We start from the raw sequence: 19,076 nt of genomic DNA on the forward strand, positions 1-19,076 counted from the left end.
AAGCAGTTACGCAATACAATGAATAGAAAAACCGCCATGATTTTGCCGTCGCAGGTTTGTTGCATTGCATTTTTTTTATCGGTGAGCAAGTGATGATGATTATGTGTACGAGCGAGATCGAGATACATATATGAAAGTACAAAAAAAAAACAGAGAAAAAGAGAAAGAGAGAAAGAGACAAACAAACGGTAGGCAAAGAGACAAAAAAACAAGAAATTATCAAAACAATGCAAAGGATTGGAACAAAATGTGTTAAAATAAAACAACCACAATGGCGCTCACAGCATTGCTAATGAGCAGCGGCAGTGTGTATCGTTTCGAAGCAATATGGTAGTGTTTGGTAGTTTGTTCGATGGAACACCGTTTTTAGAAGTTGGTTGGTAGTATACAGAAAATGCACCAATGGATTGCCAATCGAAAAAAAGGGAGGAGATGTTTAGTAAAAACGTTTCGAGACTACAATGAGATAATGGGTCGAAACGCTTTTTTTTATTTAAAACATTACACTATAAATTACAGATAAATTTACATCGCATTCTACTGGTACACCCTCGTAGTACTGAATGCATTTAATTTTACAGTAGTTAACAAATAGTTAACAGCGACGCTACATCTTCTCAACGCAAAGAGTGGTGTTGAGTTTGTTTGATGTTTTTTTTCGTTCTTCTAAAAGCACTACCCTGTTAGAAATGTTTTCATAGAGGGGGAAATGTTTTATAAAATTGACAATTCTACACAATTGCAAAGGAAACTCACTACACACGTGTATAATCTAGAGAAAGTCGTACGAGATACACGAGATACAATACTGACATATTTGCATTTGTAAATGTTGTTTGTGAGTGTATCAAATGTAATGGTAAGAGTTGATGGTTTGTTTGAGTATTGCTGTTGCTTAAAATGTCCTTTACATAAAGATACTTAAAAAAACATTTATCAGCTAGTTAAAGCTCTGTATACTCATAGTACACAGTGTAATCAATAGGTGGCGTTTGTTTTAATTTCGTAAAATATAGAAGAATATCCTTGATTATTGTTAATACTGTGTACAAATGAAAAAGTTAACATAAACGGAAAATTTTGCAATATATCGTTGTTAACAATTCTTGCTGTTTAGTGTATTTTTAGTTGAACTTTATGTCGGCTGTAACAAAACAAAAGTTATCTGATGGAAAAAAAACTGTAGGATTATATTTGGATTTTTATTGGGGGGATGGAAAACTTGGGAAGTACAATATTTTCTTTTAAACTAAAAACATCAAAGCACAATACCATGCAGGCGTAAAATGCTTGCAATAGTACCGGAGTGACTTCGTTTTTCTTATGCCACCTTACTGTTACAAATGTCAGACAATAAACAATAAAATTACCCAGCCATGGTTCCCAGCCAAAAAGGGAAGGGAAAACTTTTTCCAACCAGCTAACAAAATCCAATATCAAACGAAAAGCGGCAGTACAGTTAATTCGTAACGAACAGTCGTAAATTTCACGGTTGCAAAACTTTTGTCCGTCCGAATCGTTACTTTCTCTCTCTTCATCGTTTAGTTTTGGTTTACAAAAAAAAAACATTGTTCAAAAGATTTCTGTCAGTACTTGGTGGGTAATATTAATATTATTTGCAGCCTGTCGGGAGACACTTTTTACGCTGTTGCGAAGTTAAACAACCAATTCGGGAGCACTCGGGATTTTTTTTTGTGTTTTGCATTACACGTTTGCTGGCCACAAACCGGGGTAGGGAATTGCATGAAACATTTTCAATTTAAAAGTAATAATATTGTAATTGCAATTTTATATTTTTTTAATCATTTGTTTTATCTGGCGCTTCAATCGCTTCGCGGCCTTGGCCTGCTGCAGGAGTCCTCTTTGAAACCGCTGACGGTGAGATCGCTCACGCCAAGTTCTGTCAATTAACTGCATCTCAGTTTAGGTCTACCAATTTGAGCATCTGTCCATGTGGATGACTTAAAATGACTTTATGGGCAGGGTCATCCGGTGCCATTCGCATAACATTACCAGTTCACCGAAGTCTGGAGAATCTAATTCGCTGTACGATAGTTAATACTACAATTCATAGAAGTTGTTTTACCTCCTCCATTGTCCTTCCACACACACGGGGCCAAAATTCATTCTAACGTTCCTCTTCCTTCCTCTTTTGAAGCGGATTTCCTCAGTTTTGGACTAAGTCCATGTCTCAGAGGTGTATGTGATTATTGAAACTATAAAGGTTCTAAATGATCTCAGCTTTGATCGTCGCGACCGGTGTTTCGATTGGAACCGATACCTCAGATTGTAGAAAGACCTGCTGGCTGCCATCCCTACGTATATAAAGATTGGTTAGCAGTGGTGCTACCATCAATTTGATTTTTGTCTAGTTTATCTCCATCCAGAGGTTTTCTTGTGCCTGCTCGATCCTGTGGAAGGCGTCTGCAACATAGGAGAGCCGTAACAATGGTGTCTATGACATCAGCCTATGCCAAGATTTGGGTAGACTTACATAAGATGATCCTGAAAGTTTCAATTTCACTCATTTTTTAAAGCAGACCACAGATCATTCTCTCTTTCTCTCTCTCGCTCTCTCTCTCTCTTGTTGGCTTAACGACTTTGAAGGTCATGCTGAAGCCGGATAGTCAGGTTTTGCTACGGGGCGATAGTCCAGATGGGATTTGATATCCGGTTCTGTCGTGTGGAACGTTTCACACCGCTGTTTACCATATACACCAGCCGGCCACAGACCACATGTCCTCCAAATACCCAAGTATAAGATGTTGAGAAACGTGCACAGTGGACTTTATTATATTTTACTTATTCCCAGTACAAAGACCAATAACTATTCTTTTTGAAAGCTTTTACATTTCCTTTCTCTTTATTTAAAATTCAACTACCATTCATAAAAACGCGTCTAGCACCGACAGTCAACAATAAATCTTCTCGTACCCTCGGTTTTGTGCGCTCATCGATATAATAACAGCTTTTTAAAAAAAAAGTTTTATTGAAATATTTCCAATGTCAGTATCGTAAGCGGAAAGCAAGTCCATAGTTGACGTGCTTGGGCTGCTCATTCCAACCCATAAACAATGATATAAAAATAAAGATAAAAAGGTCCCAAGTATACGACCGAAAGGCGCAGTAACGCGGGAGTATCGGAGTTACCAATCACCTTCAGAATGGTATTGAAAATAACTCGAAATATTTGCATTGGGAGGAGGTGGATGCTACTACATAATGAGAAATTCGTTATTGGAACAATTTCCCCTTCGGTGTATTTCCCGACAGGCTTTTCTTTCTGGAAACCAATATCCCACGTGCTTCGGTAAAGCCACAAAGTAGAGTGCACTAGCAGTAGCATGTTGTTTTATTGTCCTTTAGTCCTCCTGCTGAGAGGGTCTCGTTATGCGATATGGTTTGATGCTTGGCATAGTCCATTCCTTCCGCTCATACCGCCACAAGTATCTAGTAAAGCTTTCATCTGCTGGTAATGGACAGAAAGGGCAAGTATGTGTGGATCAGGTTTTTGGTCCCTGCGAGGGTTTCGGGATGCATCGAACGATTTTAACATCAGCCGATCAGTGCGGTTGCACCGGTGCAGAGCACTTTAAATATTCATAGCATATATCATAATCTTTCAATCCATTCATCCACCACACCCGGGTCCCGTGGCTTCTGTTGCCGTAGTACTGTTTGCCGTAAAGAATGCTTACAGCGAACGAAACACGACACACGTTCTGCATGTTGTTGGTAGCGATGGTTGCGACAACCCTTTTCTAGGCCTGCATGGAACAGTGTGCCGGTGCAACATTGCTGGATAATAAATTTATGTCACTACCAGTCTTGGTGCTTCCGTTGGCCGATTCGGCAAGGCATGGATAATGGCGGTGCTTTCTGACACTAACGTGCACATGGTAAATATTGATATCTACATAAATATATCTACCAAGTCCATGGTTTTTGGTTTGGGTTTCCTTCGTTCCGTTATTGGTTTAAGCTTTACCGGCCTTCTAGGTAAGGTGCGCAACTGGTTTAACGAGCTGGCAAATAAAACCCACCCGTGCTCTAAATCGGTGGAAATAATTTATCGATAGTTGAAAAACTATTTTGGCCTCCTCACCTAGTTTCCAGAAGCTTTTTGCAAAAGTGCCTATTTTTACATCTTCCAAACCCCAACATGGTGTAGCTATTGATTTAGCAAAACGGGTAAAATCCTATCCCTTCCGACCAGTTTCCAGATCTCTGCATACAAAAAGCGCTACGCCTTTGGAAAACTTTTTCACTGAACCGGAAACCACAGAAACAAGGTCATCCGGGTTGCCTGGCTTGTGAATATTTTAGCAAAGCCGATTATAGGGCGTGAGACAGTTATGATATCATCGTGACCAGCATCACCACCATCATCATCAGTAGTGCCGGCATCAGCGTCATTACCATCGTCAAAACAGGGCAAACATGCAAATGCAAAGTTGCAATTTCTCCGCAAAAGCTGGCAACGCGTACGGGTGCGTTAGTGGCGGAAAGGGGCTCTCGGAATGGCAGCAACAATTTGAAGGTCATTTGCAATTCGAATTTCGTATGTGTCGAACGTAATGGTTGAACAATGAGATAGGTTTTAGGGAGCCAGCGTTTTTATAAGGGATAGTACAAGAAAAGTAACTATTTATGGAACTAGTTTATGGACAAATGTTTTCTTATTAGTTCTGTGATGCTTTAAAACAATGTTATGGGTTTTTAGGCTATTTACTGAAATATGTTCTCGAAATATGCCTGTCTTCCCAGGCGTGTAGGTTGAGTGTAAAAAAAAAGAAAATTTAATGCCTCAGAAATATGTGGTAAAAAATTCAAATCTTCAAAAACGGAATTTTAATTATCGAAGTTACATACATTGCAATAAAAGTAAACTCATCTACTTCAAAAACCAGTTTTTCTCGATAGACTTGACATGTTTATTCAACGATTTGTTGCACAATTTACAAGTGTTCAAATATATTTATTTTTGCTTTACAGCCAAAATGAAAAAAAAAAACCAATAAATTTCAGCCATCTTTTGGCTATCTCGTGTACACTACATTATAATTCTCTTTTTGTTTGTTTCAAATATCCACTATTTTAGCATTAGCTGTAATTTTTAAATCGTAGTTCATTAGGTACCTTTTTAAAGTAGCTTCTTTTAGAATTTAATTAATATTTAAAATTATTGTAAGTTTTGACTAATAGTGTATGCATCTACAGTAGAGATGATAATAATATAAAAAAATAAGTGAAAACAGAGCGATTGATTTGAATCTCCATAAACTAGTTCTTTGACGTTTTAACCCACTCACTCTCGGCACCGACTAGCGACTCACTCTTTTCAACTCACTCACTCTCTGTGTCCAACTGGTTGTGACGACGGCTCTCTTTTATGCTCACATCGAGTGATTTAAATCTACATAGAAATACAAAACACTTTTACTCACTCTTATTGAGCGATAAAAAAACTCGTCGTGCTGAGTGGAAACCCTATAGTCACTTGCAGGATTAAACTCACTCTCTCTCTCTCTCTCTCTTTCTCTCTCTCTCTCTTACTCCGTGAGCTTATCTAATTCTATAGGTAATTTTGTTAGGCTATTGTCACATCTCAAATGGGAAACTTTTTAAAACGTTGTATCTCCCATCAAGAGAATGAAGTTTGAAAATCAACATTATTTAGGTTTTCTTTTGGTTCTAGATTAGAAAATTTTAAAATAACTTTCAATTACAAATAAAAATATTTTTGGAGAAGGCATTGGCAATATTTATACGCAAACGATAAATTTCCACTTTAAAATTGATCATCGTGCAAATGTCGCTTTCTCCTTTGTGTAACAGCTGTCGTCTGGTCAACAACAGTGTGTTAATATGCGATCGCACAATTCATGGGTCGTTTCATAAAATATGCACAATTCCCAACTGGACCGTGGCACAATGCGCACTTCCGCATCTGGTTAGTTTCGGAAATGGCTCGAACATGTTAAATCCACATTGTCGGTCCTTTTTGATGCGGAACCCAACCTAACCCTGCATGATTTAGACCGAATCATCGAATGTGTGACGTGTCGGAACGATGATTCGCATGTTTCTAGTCATTGGCCTCAATTTCCCGTTTCACGAGTGGTGCTGATGTCCGTTTTGACCCAGATTAATACACACCGGTGAAACGGTTTGCAATTGCAACCGTCTATCGATGCGTAGGATGAAAAAGTTTCGTATTATTTCTGCTTAGGCACTGAAGTTGTTTACCCTAGTTCAGTTTTTTTCGGGAAACGCTATAGGGGAAGGGAAATCTGTCAGGACGTTGCATTAGTGTCGGGTATCGCGTATACGCGGTCACCACAGCAATGCGCTAGTCGTTGCGTAAAAATGCATCGCATCGCACCAACGGGAACGCAGCCATCGATCACGCGTGACTCCATCATTGAGTGTATTGTTGTTGCACCTGAGAACAGCTGGGGCGCCTTTGCGTTTTGGCAGAAAAAGCTGCTGACAGACATTTCGGCAAGTGCTACAGTGTGCTGCGGATGTGTGCACTAGCGTGTCGTAAGTTTCGAACATTATCGATCAGAAATATGCATTTTATGTTGAGATGGCGTAGAGTAAGAAAAACAAACAGTCAGCGGAAACGTGTCTGCATGTGGGGAGTTCTTTGATAAAATGAATATATTTGTTCTTTTAAAAGAAATTTCTTTGTCTTAAAAGCTGTTTCCAGAAACAGCATAGGGCCTTAATTTCTATTTATCAAACCGGGATATTTTATTCATATATTTTTGCAAATTAATCATTTCAATTAATCATTATACTAATTTTAATTATCCTTTTGCTTAGTACAACAGGGTAATAAATTAAAAGAAGAATTCTTCATCGAAACACGAAAGATGCAATTGAAATGCAAAACAAGGCTTTTGCAGTTCATTTTTAAATGTCAACAGATTTTTTTTCGGTTAAGAATTATTTTAACAAACTAAGGTCATTTTCTTGGGTAGGGAAATAATTGTTATGAAACTTTGTAGCGAAACTAGTTAAATCGAGACCGAAAAAAAGTAAACAAGCGAATTTTGCGGTTATGAATTTTTTAAACTATTGTTTAGATATTTTAACCGAATAAAAGGGAATTAATTTGTATAGCTAATGATTTAATGAATGTTTGTTTTAATAACCAATCGTTATTCATGAAAAATTAACGGTTTGGATAATGTCGATATTAAAAGTGACGAAAATAAAATCAATGTCCACGGAAACGAAATATCCTTCGGATATTGAAATAGTTCCTCGCCGTGCTAAAGCATTTTGTTAACATTGAAAAATTTACTGTAAAACGCTGTAATAATTCCTGTTTTGGGTCATTGTAAGTCAATATTTTCCAATTTTATAACTGGAGTAATCAATTCACAATTCAATAGATGGAACTTTATCTACTTAGCAGCATTAGCTCGATTGACTAACTTTTGTGTAAGTGTTTGGAAATTAATTATGTTATACGGATAAGCAGTGAGAAAAAAATTAAACTATTTTAGTGATCTGAGTTAATGGGGTGGCCCGGTGGTGCATGTGATAAACGGCGCCAGTCCACACGGCCGGACCGGGTTCAAATCCCATCCGGACCGTCCCCCCGTAGCAAGGACTGACTATCCGGCTACGTGGTAAAAATAAGTCTAGTTAGCCAGAAATGGCCGGCGTGACCTGTAAGGTCATTAAGGCAAGAAGAAGTGATCTGAGTTAGCGTCAGAGTTAAAAATGATCTGCTGGTAACAACATAGAGTAAACATGAAAAGACTTTCCGTTGTGTAGAAATAAAACGAAAAAATACTAAAGAATAAAAAAAGAACTTCACTACTAGCTTCTTTGACTATCTAAACGCCATAGAAGCAAAGAAAGACGAGTGTTTCTCATCGCAAGTCAACAAGGAAAGCATCTCATCCCCGCCAGCGGGTGGTTAATCAATAGCGGCTTTAGCAATCTGGTTTAGTTTTCGTTCAATTTTTTCCCACCCGGAAAACAAATCTCCCACCGTACAAAAGGCTCTTAAACGTATCGATGGGCCCACACGAGAAAGAATCGCTTGCCAAAGACCAAACAACGCGCCTGAAAGATAATAGACGGAAGATAAGAGAATGGAAGCAAACGTACGGTATCGCCTATCGGTTTCCGGTTATCCATCGTTGGCCGCTGATACAGGAAATCTTCTCATCACACTAACGACCAGAAATGAAACGCTGGCAGTGCTGACTTTATTTTGCCAACGTTGCTAACTCCTTAATTTAGGACGAAACAGCCACACACATACAAAAACATATATCTTCACTCCCAGTTGGTGGAGAGTATTTCAAATAAAGCCTAAATGGAGAGGCAAGTCGAACAAACAGGCAGAAGAAGCGTGCAGATGTGTTTGATTAATGAGCTCCATCGGTTTAGTACGATACAACAAGAGGAGCGTTTTTTTGGGTATAGCTTGTAGTATGTTGAGCTTTTTTGTTTTGATTTTTGTTTCATGTTGAGAAAGAAAACTTGTTTTCGTCCTGGAAAACCCGATTCGGGAAGGAAAAATGGCATTGAATCGCACCGAAATGATTTGCTTCAAAAGGCAAACGGTCGTTTGGTTTGCTGTATTTAATCGTGCTTAATTAGAGCTGCAAATGAGCAAATAAGCAGATCGCACAAAATATGGAAATGATTTTTATGCTTCAATACAGAGTTTCATTTGAGTTTTAAGATTCACGCCCCTTGTTTTAATCTACCATTTTGTTTGAATGTTGACTTATTTTATTTCACTCATTCGAGAGTTTTGCATAAAGATTTTTTTGAATAATTTTTTTTAATTTGTTATTATTCAACATCGTAAAAATAAATAATGAAAAAAAAATTATAAGAAAAGAAAAAAAAGACTAAACATGTTCTTATTAAATCGATTTGATATGCCAAAAGCTTGTTGTTGAAACAACTTGGTTTAAAATTATTTTTGTTGTTAATATTGTTAATATCTTAGTGACTCTGGAAAGAGATGTACTATGCTATACATTTAACGTATAAAATAATATTCTTCAAAATATTTTTAAAAAATAAATAGAATTGTTCCTATATTTCATATAATTCATTTGAATATGCTTAACACTCTCCTTTATGGTATTAAAAATCTTGTATTCATTACAAATAAACATGTAAAACACATAAATAACATATGAATAACACTGAGATCCGATAAAACAATATATTAGGAAGCAACAACATAATAAATGAAATTGGCCCCCAAAGAAGATTTATCTGTTTATTCAAAACATTGTAAAATAAAACTAAAATAAATAAAAGCACATGATAGGTTGCTTGGGCAGGGAGTTTTTCTTCAGCAAAAATGTTACATTTTAAAAGGTTTCATTTTCATATGACTTATTGTTAGGCAACGCCAATAATGTGCACAACATTCCCTTCTGGCAGTTACGATACAAATTACTGTTAAAGAGCTTACTGCCCGCTGCTTAAACATTATCATAAAATAAAACAAAATACACCATCGTATCCCTCTCTTCACCCGGGTTTTCCTTGGATCCGGGTGCGTTGTTTTTCACCTTCACCCCGGAACCGGAAGGAATGGAGAGGAGTTTGTGTGTTTGCTTGATTTACGGAGACCCTTTTACTTCTGCGAAGGAAAAGGTCCGTCCATTTCACCTTTTGCCTTTGTTTTTCTGCTTGTTTTGTTTTTTTTTGTTTCACATCCATTGGAGCGATTTATTTTTCATATTCATCTCATTAATGGGGTTGACATGGAAGAAGAAACATCGAAAAACAATACACCGGAACTGGGAGGGAAAGGAACGAAGTACACCATCCAACACGATAACGTGGGAAATAACAGGAAAAAACCCCTTTCCAAAGGATGGTGTAATACAGTGAATTCACTTTCACCGGCACACGTGCCAAGAAAGAAAACGCAAATGGCACGAAAAAAAACGGGTTAAAAACAAACAGGAAACGAGTTTGTATAAACATTTGCCTGCGAGTGCTGGGCGCCAGGATGCATTATGCAGTTGCAAACCGTCAACGATCGGTGCTTGCGCTTTTTTTCCCTTCCAGCATCATGATGCTATTGGCGGATACGGATGCGCGAATGCAATAATAGCCCTCGACACAACGCGTGTCAAGCGGATACGACGCATTGCAAAAATTGCATCCGTTAGCATCCGGCGTTGTTGCAATCGGGGTTTGTTTAAATAGGCATCCCCACCTCGTACCATCTTCTTCTCAGCCAATCGTACGCGGATGGTGCTATTTGCTGGTCGATGTTTTTCACACCTACATCTCGTTTGAATATTGTCCCATTTCAGATAGAGGCGAATGAGTGGCACAAGCTTTTCCGCTTCGCAGTGACACAGCTTGCCACCGATGCTGGGGGTTAAAAAACATCGCTACGATGTGCAACTTTTCCTAAGCGAAAATGCGCTTTCGCCACAGTGATGATGTGGCCCCGATGGATAGCCTTACTGTCACTTGGAATCGCACCGGTAGGGAAAACGGTTCAACCCGGAATTGCACATTGTGGTCAACATCGAATGCAATGTGTCCGGTGTCGTACGAAGGAGGGGTAGTTTCATCCCTTCGCGCAATCCATTTCCGGACAGGGATTGGTTCCTGCTTTTTCAATTCAGTCATATCCACTTTATTTTCGCTTTTTATTGATTCCCTTTGATAATATGCTGCTTGGAAATGGAAGGGGATTAGGAAAATGAGGTCACTGTTGAGGAGGAACATGGACACGCACACACACTACACGCAGACAGTGTCTGCAACTGCACTGAAATGCATACAATGGAAAGAGGGATAAGAACAAAATGAGGAAAAAAAGACGAGCAACGGGTTTTGTGTTTGTTGTTTGCATATTTTGCTTGTATAGTGTGCGTATAGGTGGTGTGTATCTGTGTGTGGGTGTGTATGTGTGCTAATGCAAATAGACGAGCTGACGAGCTGGAAAGTGGTAGCATTTCCGTTCTCGACCCAGGTTTGACGGGGTTTTCCTCGCACTTTTTTTTTCTCTTCATTATTTAATTTTTCTATCTCATTCGCTCCGAGACCGAGAAGTTTCTGCAAACGCGTATTGTGAGTATTATATGGTCTACCGGTGGGATTTTGGGATTTGATCAAATCGATCACTACTGGGGTACTGGGGTTTTGCTAAAAGTGGTGGGATTGGACGAACGATATAATGGATGCCATTGCGGCCATTTCAAACGTACCTGCACACTGTCACATTCGTTCCAGGTCTGCAGGCGAGGTTTGTGCTTTTCTTTCTCATCCCCACGGGCAGCGTTCGAGGCAGCGCCGGCTGATGCTTCGGTCGATATCCACACGAGGTTACCCTTCGGTTGGCTGATGACGATGAACGCATGCTTACCTGGCGGTACATCGTGCTAAAAGGAAACGAAAGATTGAACGCAGCGGCGTTAATTAGTACTTTCATATTATCTTTTAATTATTTGCCGTTGTTGCGAATGGAACGTGTCACGCGGACCAATTACTGGGATGTGTGTAGGTTGTTTCAGTGCTTCATGAGTTTATTGGTTTGCTAGTGATAGCACCTATTCTGCCCACGGGCTTGCAGTTCTTCGTATTGTAAAATCGCAAAAAGTATGCAACCATAACGAAACATTTCGGCAAGGTTATCAATTAACTATAGTTAGTTAGACAGTGGTAAAGTTAACTGGTAAAAGCAGATTTTGAGTTTGATGGATGACAAAAGGATTAAACTCAATTAGAGAAGCATCAACAAGCTCTAACGGCAGATGCAATAAGCACTTTTATTGCACTTCAATTTCAGATTTCGCTTCTAAATTTGTAACTGAGAATATGATTAAAAATGTTGCTTTAGTAAAAATATCCTTCGAAGAATGTGAAAAATAATAATTTCGGGGAAAATTAAATATTGCAAGAGTTTTTAATGTCTGTCGAATTAGAATAAAAATTTTCGAACTATTCAAAATAAATAAATGTATTGTTTTGTTGCTCGCAAACTGTTGGACATCTTGGTATTCCCATGCTAAAGCCTAAGGCTTTTTGTAACTTATATCTAGTCCTTGATTTGAACCTAGACATTCATTTGTTGTTGATCTGTGCTTAACCAACTAAACTATTTGACAGTGCTTATTGACTTAAATAGAAATTATTAAAAGTACACGATTCATGCTCTGGATTCTTGCTTTGTTGATCATTTGTGTTTGATATGATCTGATTGAATCATATTTTTATTATTATCAATTTGTTAGATAAAAATTATTTTTCCCATGATTTTCCTTGTAAGGCAACCCTTTAGTGATTTTGCCATAAACTTCTAAAATAAAATATTTACCGAGTCAGAATAATGTCTTACAGGGTTTTGGAAAACAATTGTTAGAACATGAGTCATTTCTGAACTCTTTTCTAGTTAAATTGGAAGATGTTAAGGAAGATGTGAAACAATTCTGGATCTTATCTCAAACTCGCTTCTGTGTATTTTTTACACTTTTGTGCAAAATTTTCTCATCTGACAAACCCTTCCTGTCGGAATAGATTTGTACTAAGCATGTTTTATATGAAAAGTTAGTATAGTAAATGTTAGGACAGGGCATTAAAGATCTGATATATTCGGACGCAAGATATTCATATTGTTGAGATTAGAATAAGTTTTCGCAGACCTTTGAAGAAATATTCAAGCAAACAAATTGAAGTTTGATGACTTTTTACATCTATACTTAAGACTTTATATGTTGTAGAGTGTAGATACTTTTATTTTCTTGTAAGTTGAGATGCTCAAAGATTGATGGATTTTGATTTTGACTATGTGTGATAACGCCATAGTAGATAAACGTTAGTCCTATTTTCATATGCAAAAAAAGATGATATTATTTTGCAAATTATTTGGAGATAAATAGTAAAATGAAATTATTTATAGGATAAATAAAAAAAAATTAACAACCGATTTCGCATTTGAGCTTTTCCATAATGTGCTATAATCGTTATCATCCCCACCATGTTTAATTCTTATTTATGGCTGATAATATAATTTTGTGTTTTGACCATTTCTACCTTAAAATTACAAACCAATGCTCGCCGGTGTAGCATGGTGTACAGCAGTTCGAACTGTAAAACAAACAGCAATAAAACAGAGGCCCAGAGTAAGCAGTTATAACCCTTTAAAAATGACCATTCATTAATCCGTCTGCCGGATAAATAGACCTCCACGGTCAAGCACATTTAATTGAAGCAATATCATCTCGTCGTAAAGCTTTCTCCCTTTCGCAACTGAACAATATGGCAGGTAAAGGTAGTGTAAGGATTATGAGATATTTTCCACCCGAAATGGGATTAGTTTTAACGCCTGTGTTTGTGCTTGTGGGAAAGCCTACACGGCATAATCATTTTATTAGGGGGCCATCAAATTGTCACTCTCCAAACGGTTGTTGTTATTGAGGTCAGGGAGAAGGAAAAGTCCAGAATCAAATATCTCGCTACCGGTAAGTCTCGCCCCTAATGGTAAAGATGGCGAAGCATCGTGAGATGCCACACCACCTATCTGCCCAAGAAGTTCTTTTTAGCCTTCAACCAACGAGCGTATCACAATCATAATCATCAGCATCGAATCATCAAACGGATTGGGCCTTTACTGATCCATAATTCTGCTGGTATTATGAAGGATGTCTGCTCCTTTGCTGACGTGCTCCGTGACATCGTGCTTGAATGGGACATTTAGCCGTACAGAAACAAAACGGAAAAAAGGAAAAACACCTTCGCACTGGGAGAGAGGCGTATACTAATAATGGTGAAATTTATATTTATCCGCCCACCCGTCCATTCTGCTGTTGGCCAAATTCAGTGATTAAGTGAGGTGAGAGGGTGAATATTCCCTCACGCTCCCTTTTACCGGTTTCACTTTGATGCCATTGCCCATTCGGAAGGGTTGGCTCATCACTGGACTCACCGATGGACGTTGAAGAGAGAGAGAGAGAGAGAGGAATGAAACGACTGGACCGGTGTTTGTTTGCCGCTAGTTTAATTAAATTTCATCTGCAATACGTTGTGCAAAATTCATCAGCGCTTATAAAATTCATTAAAAGTTCCACGGTGCTACTGACGGTAGCTGATGCGCTGTTGCGATGCGATTGTACCCTTGTCGACGTTGGTCGACACATCTGACCAGACACTTCCAGTACACGCTCTCCATCACCGTCAAGAACGGACTGGCCAAGGTGAAAGTGGTGAAAGTGGTTACGGCCACTGGTGTCACAAGGGTCCCCGGGTGAAAGAGTGACTTTTAATGGTGCTTTAATTGCTAAGTAAAATATTGAACCCTAATCAGCTGACCGGTGGGGGTGGGACGGAGAGCGGTTGTGTCGTGTCTTGGCATAAGTGCTCAAGTGGAGACCATTTCCTTGCGCAAACGAAGACAGACAGACACCTGCACCAGAAAGGAAGGTACACAGAGTTGTCTCAGTGGCGTACCATAAGGAAACGGTAGATGAGTAGCACTATCTTCCCGGCATCGGTTCAAGATGAAGCCATTATGGATCCGGGGTAGCTTTCTAGTAGGTTACCCCTATAAAAAAAGGTAAGTGGCGCAATGTGGGTGAATGGTTTTCGTAAATTGCCTCAACAGGCGAAACGATTTAATCCCAATTAGTCGCACGATGGTACGTTTCTGCTGCTGCAGCGAAACCATACTGGGCTGGATACAGAGCTGTAAGGCTTAAAATACAACATTTCGCTGTGTTATTATGATTAAGAGAATATCAAGCAAAGAAAAAGGGCTAATCTCCGGCTGGAGAATGACAAACAGGTTGGTAAAAAGTATTCCTGGCGCATTCTGATCAAGACGGTAAGATGAAAGAAAAATATGAATGTGAAGAAAACATTGAGTTTAGAAAATGGAATGTTTGGAGCTGTATCTGCCACGGTAGATAAGAATTCATAATCATGCGAACTTCAAAGGAACGATTTGAAAAGTTTGCTTCGAAGATTTTGCTTACGCTATTATCCGCACGCTGCCAACCGGATCAGATAATTGAGTAATCAAATTTTCACGACAAACCAGACTCGTTTGTACCACGAGCCAGAACGATTTGGAAATTGATTTTAACACAAAGAGTGGGAGAGGTTTTTGTTTTGTCTTTTTCATCTCTTTTTAATAAGCTAAAGTCGAAGAAAGCACATTGATTTAAGCTTGTTCGAGTTCGAGTTGATGGTATCGTTTGATCTAGCTAGTTTCGAACAATGAACTATCTAAACGACAAATAATGTTTTTGATGTTTTATCGAGAATGGATCTGCCAATTATGAAAGGTTGTTAATATGTTGGCAAATATGTTTAAATCCATTTCGAGATTTTTTCCAACCATTTACATTTTTTCTTCTATATTCTTTTCGAATAACAAATTTTAAGCACACAGTTTGTCTTTGGAGGGCTGTGTTATTTTCATTGAGGAAATATATGAATAATTTTGAGTTTATTTATATTTTTTTTTTCAAGAAACTTTGATTTAACGAGCATGATTTTAAATAAACTAACAATGAATTGAGAAAACATAATTTTTTCAGTGGTTTTTTTCGAATGCCAACGAAATTCTCTCTCTGCTTGGCTTTAACGACCTTACAGGTCACGCCGGCCATTTCTGGCTTACTAGACTTATTTTTACCACGTAGCCGGATAGTCAGTCCTTGCTAGCGGGGGGACGGTCCGGATGGGATTTGAACCCGATCCGGCCGTGTGGACTGGCGCCGCCAACCATCGGGCCGCCAACGAAATTGTATTTCTCTAAAACCGACTTCATATTTTAATATCATATAAAAAATATCGTATTTTACTATTATTACCTATAACTGGTGAATATTTTCCTCCTCGGTTTTATTTGTATTTAAACATTTTCACTCAGAACTACCATGGAAAAAATAAAAAAAAAACATTTTATATGTACCCTAATATTCCTTACTATGACCCCGTATTGATATATTTGTACGTTTTCAAAAACTAATATTAAAGATGTATTCAAAGTTTTCAGTCTTCGATAGAGCTTATGTTTATTATATTCCAGGAGAAAAAAGTAAGAAAATTTTTTTGACTGAACTTTTATTTAATGGATTAAAATTTTTAGAGATTAGTTTTTTTCTAATTTTTAGATTAGAGTAGAATTAGCAATCGTTATTTTACCCACTGGGCAGCTTAACAGGTATGAGAATTTTCCCCTGATCAACATTTTTCTTCGGCAAAATAAAGAAAATTACTCCATTGGACCTATTAGGGAACATATAAAAGTAAAAAAAAAGTTTTAAATCCATTTTCAAAGCAATATAATCTTTCAAAAATCAAAACAATGATCGAAACCTTTTTGGACGCCAAAGTGCTCTACAATTCAGAACCACTTAATCAATCGACAGCCTAAATTAGAAAATCGCTCTTAAGAAAGCGACTAAGAAATCGCTACATGACTGGCTTAAATATATCGGATATCTGTGCAATATTGTACGTAGTTGAAAATTATAGTATCAACTTCCCTCTTTGTTCGTATGGTATTCCATTTTGAAGTCGAATAAAAAATATGTTAAATTTATTGGATGGAATTAGAACCTAACATCAACCTATTTCTTATCAAATAACTGAGCTGTGAAATTTCAAAATCCGCGTGCCTTTTGAAGACTATCAACATAGTTCTTTTTATTCATTCATATCGATTGTGACGCAAGGAAAACTAATTTCACTTGGAAAAATTTTCCCCCGCTTTATACTGCTACACCCACTGTACATATATAAAGTACTCACCTGTCTAACGGCAAAATAGCACGTCAAATTCCTTGGGTAAATGCCGGGAAAGTTGGGTGACTGCAAACGGCACACCTTCTTGTCGCAGTTGGTGAATATTCGCGAGCAGAACGTACCCTGCATAAGATCCCCTGGACGAGGACGAGAAGAAACGAACAGAAGGAAGAAAACAATCAATACCGAAAACCGCGCTGCAGTACACTAACAATCCGGTCCAGTAATTCCTTTGGGACGTTAATGACGGTACGTCACGTCACGCAGGGTGTCACGACCATTACCTAGGTAGTACTGCGGTTCGGTGTAGTTGAGTTGCTTGCGGGGTGGTACACCGGGTCCGAGCGGCATCCAGTCGGTGGAACCATTCATACGTCCAAACATTGAAGTACCGCCGTGGAGCGTTGTGGAACCACCGCGCTGCAGTCCAATGCCGCGCGTCATATTGTCGTAGGTCATCGGATAGGGCAGATCGTTAGCACCGAGCGATATCATACGATTGCGTTGCTGGCCGGATCCTGTACCGAGACCAGTTTCCTGGTACGTCTGGTGCTCGGAGTGGGCGGTCGAGTTAGTAAAGTCCTCGATCAGCGGATAGTTCGGGATGTACGTGACATTCGTCCACGGTGGGATGTACTCGTGCCGGTGTCCACCGTACCGTACGACCGCACTAGCACGGGACAACATTTTGTACTGTATCCGGAAGTCGAAGTTGTACCCGCTCTGGTCACGTGAAAGTCTGTTGGAAAGATGTGCAAATTAGTGCAACTTTGTACAAAATTTAGCAAAGTTAGCGTACAAGAAAACGTGCGAAACTAGCACTACTTAAGTAGTGAACCGTAGCATTTAAACGGGCACACTGTCATCGCTTACACACTTCAAACGTGATGCGTTACACTTACTTGAACAGCTTAATCGTCATGACCAGGGAATCGGTTTCGCTGTAGAAGATGGCCGGTCCCCAGGTCGTACCACACCACATGCCACCGACATTGGCACGTTTCGCTTCGGACACCTGCAGATAACCGTCCGGGCAGCCATTTTCCGTGTACGACACGAATCGTCCGAGGGTGAAACTATCGAGCGTCACCTGTGGGAAATAGAATAAAACGATGGTTTGATGGTTTTTAAATTGTGTAATTGGTCGGTTGGAAGCTGGAGGAAAAAAATGGCGCTCCCGGGACAACCATTGTCGTTGTTTTGACGGCGCGCGTTTTGAAACAAATATTAATAAACTGGCAACGTGCAATGAATCAACGACACTCTTGGCCATAATGGTGGGCCAAATGTCACAAGTCAAATGACAAGTTTTAGTTGTACAAAGCACACACACACACATACACTAAAACGTGTGCTGATTAGTAATTCGGGCTGCTACGGGGGTAGTCGTAATTACTCAGTTGGGAGTTTCTTTACAAGTAGCAAACAAATAGTTGGGGTTAAGGTTTTGTATGTGGCAGGGTTAATAATGCTAGCTTTGGAGCGTTTATTGCAAACGCTTGTGGTTAATTTTGTTCCGACACATTCACCGGTAGCAAATTGTGTGCTTTGTACGTAAACCTCATAGCCTTCGCACACAAAAACACGCCGCCTCAATCAGCTTCTTCTGTGTGGTCCCGTGAGCACAGGGACGAAAGTACAATCACTAAATAATGCATTAGAGAGTTTATGGTTAGCTCCAGTCGGTGAAGGTGGTAGAAAATGTTGCAATTCCTCTATTTTGAGCCACATCCAGGCATCGTACCAGTACGCGATAGAGGCACAACAACCGTCGTTTTAAACTAACGGCGCAGGTTGGCGTATAGACGAAACCACTCAGCACGTGAGCACGTCCGAGCAGGTTGCATTTAATCTGCAATTAACTTGCAGCGTGCAAGGGTGGAAAATTATCATTGGACATTGCCACTCTGCGTCGAGTATTTTCCCCTTCGTTGGCAGCTTCCCTACCGCCAGTTCATGATTGGGCGAGCAGGTTGCAATTAAGGGCAAGTAGGGAAATGCCTATCGAAATTTTACCGCACAGTGGATTTCGTGCGAAACTGCGTCTCGGTGCGCAAAACGGTACGAAAGCCGTGTGCATGGGGTTTGTGGATTCAAATGTGAACTTTCTCGGTAGATTAGGTACGTGATGAGAAGGGCGCATTGGTATGACGTACCGTGCGGGTTTAATTATACATTCGCGTTACAAACAGTTCATTATGGGAATGATAAATGATGGCTAATTATTTTTGGCACTCGCGTAAAGGGCCAGCTAGGTGTATCAATTTCGATTTTGGATGGTAAAGTGAGAAATATTATAATTGTGT

General features: G+C 39.1%; 1 protein-coding gene across 7 annotated transcripts in view; it reads right to left on the minus strand.

Moving 5' to 3' along the window:
- LOC125771938 (uncharacterized) overlaps positions 1-19,076 on the minus strand; it is a 162,316-nt gene that overhangs the window by 16,269 nt on the left and 126,971 nt on the right. For all 7 annotated transcript variants that reach the window (XM_049443136.1, XM_049443137.1, XM_049443142.1 and 4 more), the window contains 4 exons: positions 17,673-17,860; positions 17,055-17,509; positions 16,777-16,907; positions 11,229-11,402 (listed from right to left, as the gene is read on the minus strand). In XM_049443136.1, the coding sequence (XP_049299093.1) occupies positions 11,229-11,402; positions 16,777-16,907; positions 17,055-17,509; positions 17,673-17,860 (948 nt within the window). The remainder of the gene's footprint in view (positions 1-11,228; positions 11,403-16,776; positions 16,908-17,054; positions 17,510-17,672; positions 17,861-19,076) is intronic.

Source organism: Anopheles funestus, chromosome 3RL, assembly GCF_943734845.2.
Source record: "Anopheles funestus chromosome 3RL, idAnoFuneDA-416_04, whole genome shotgun sequence".
Lineage (NCBI taxonomy): Eukaryota > Metazoa > Arthropoda > Insecta > Diptera > Culicidae > Anopheles > Anopheles funestus.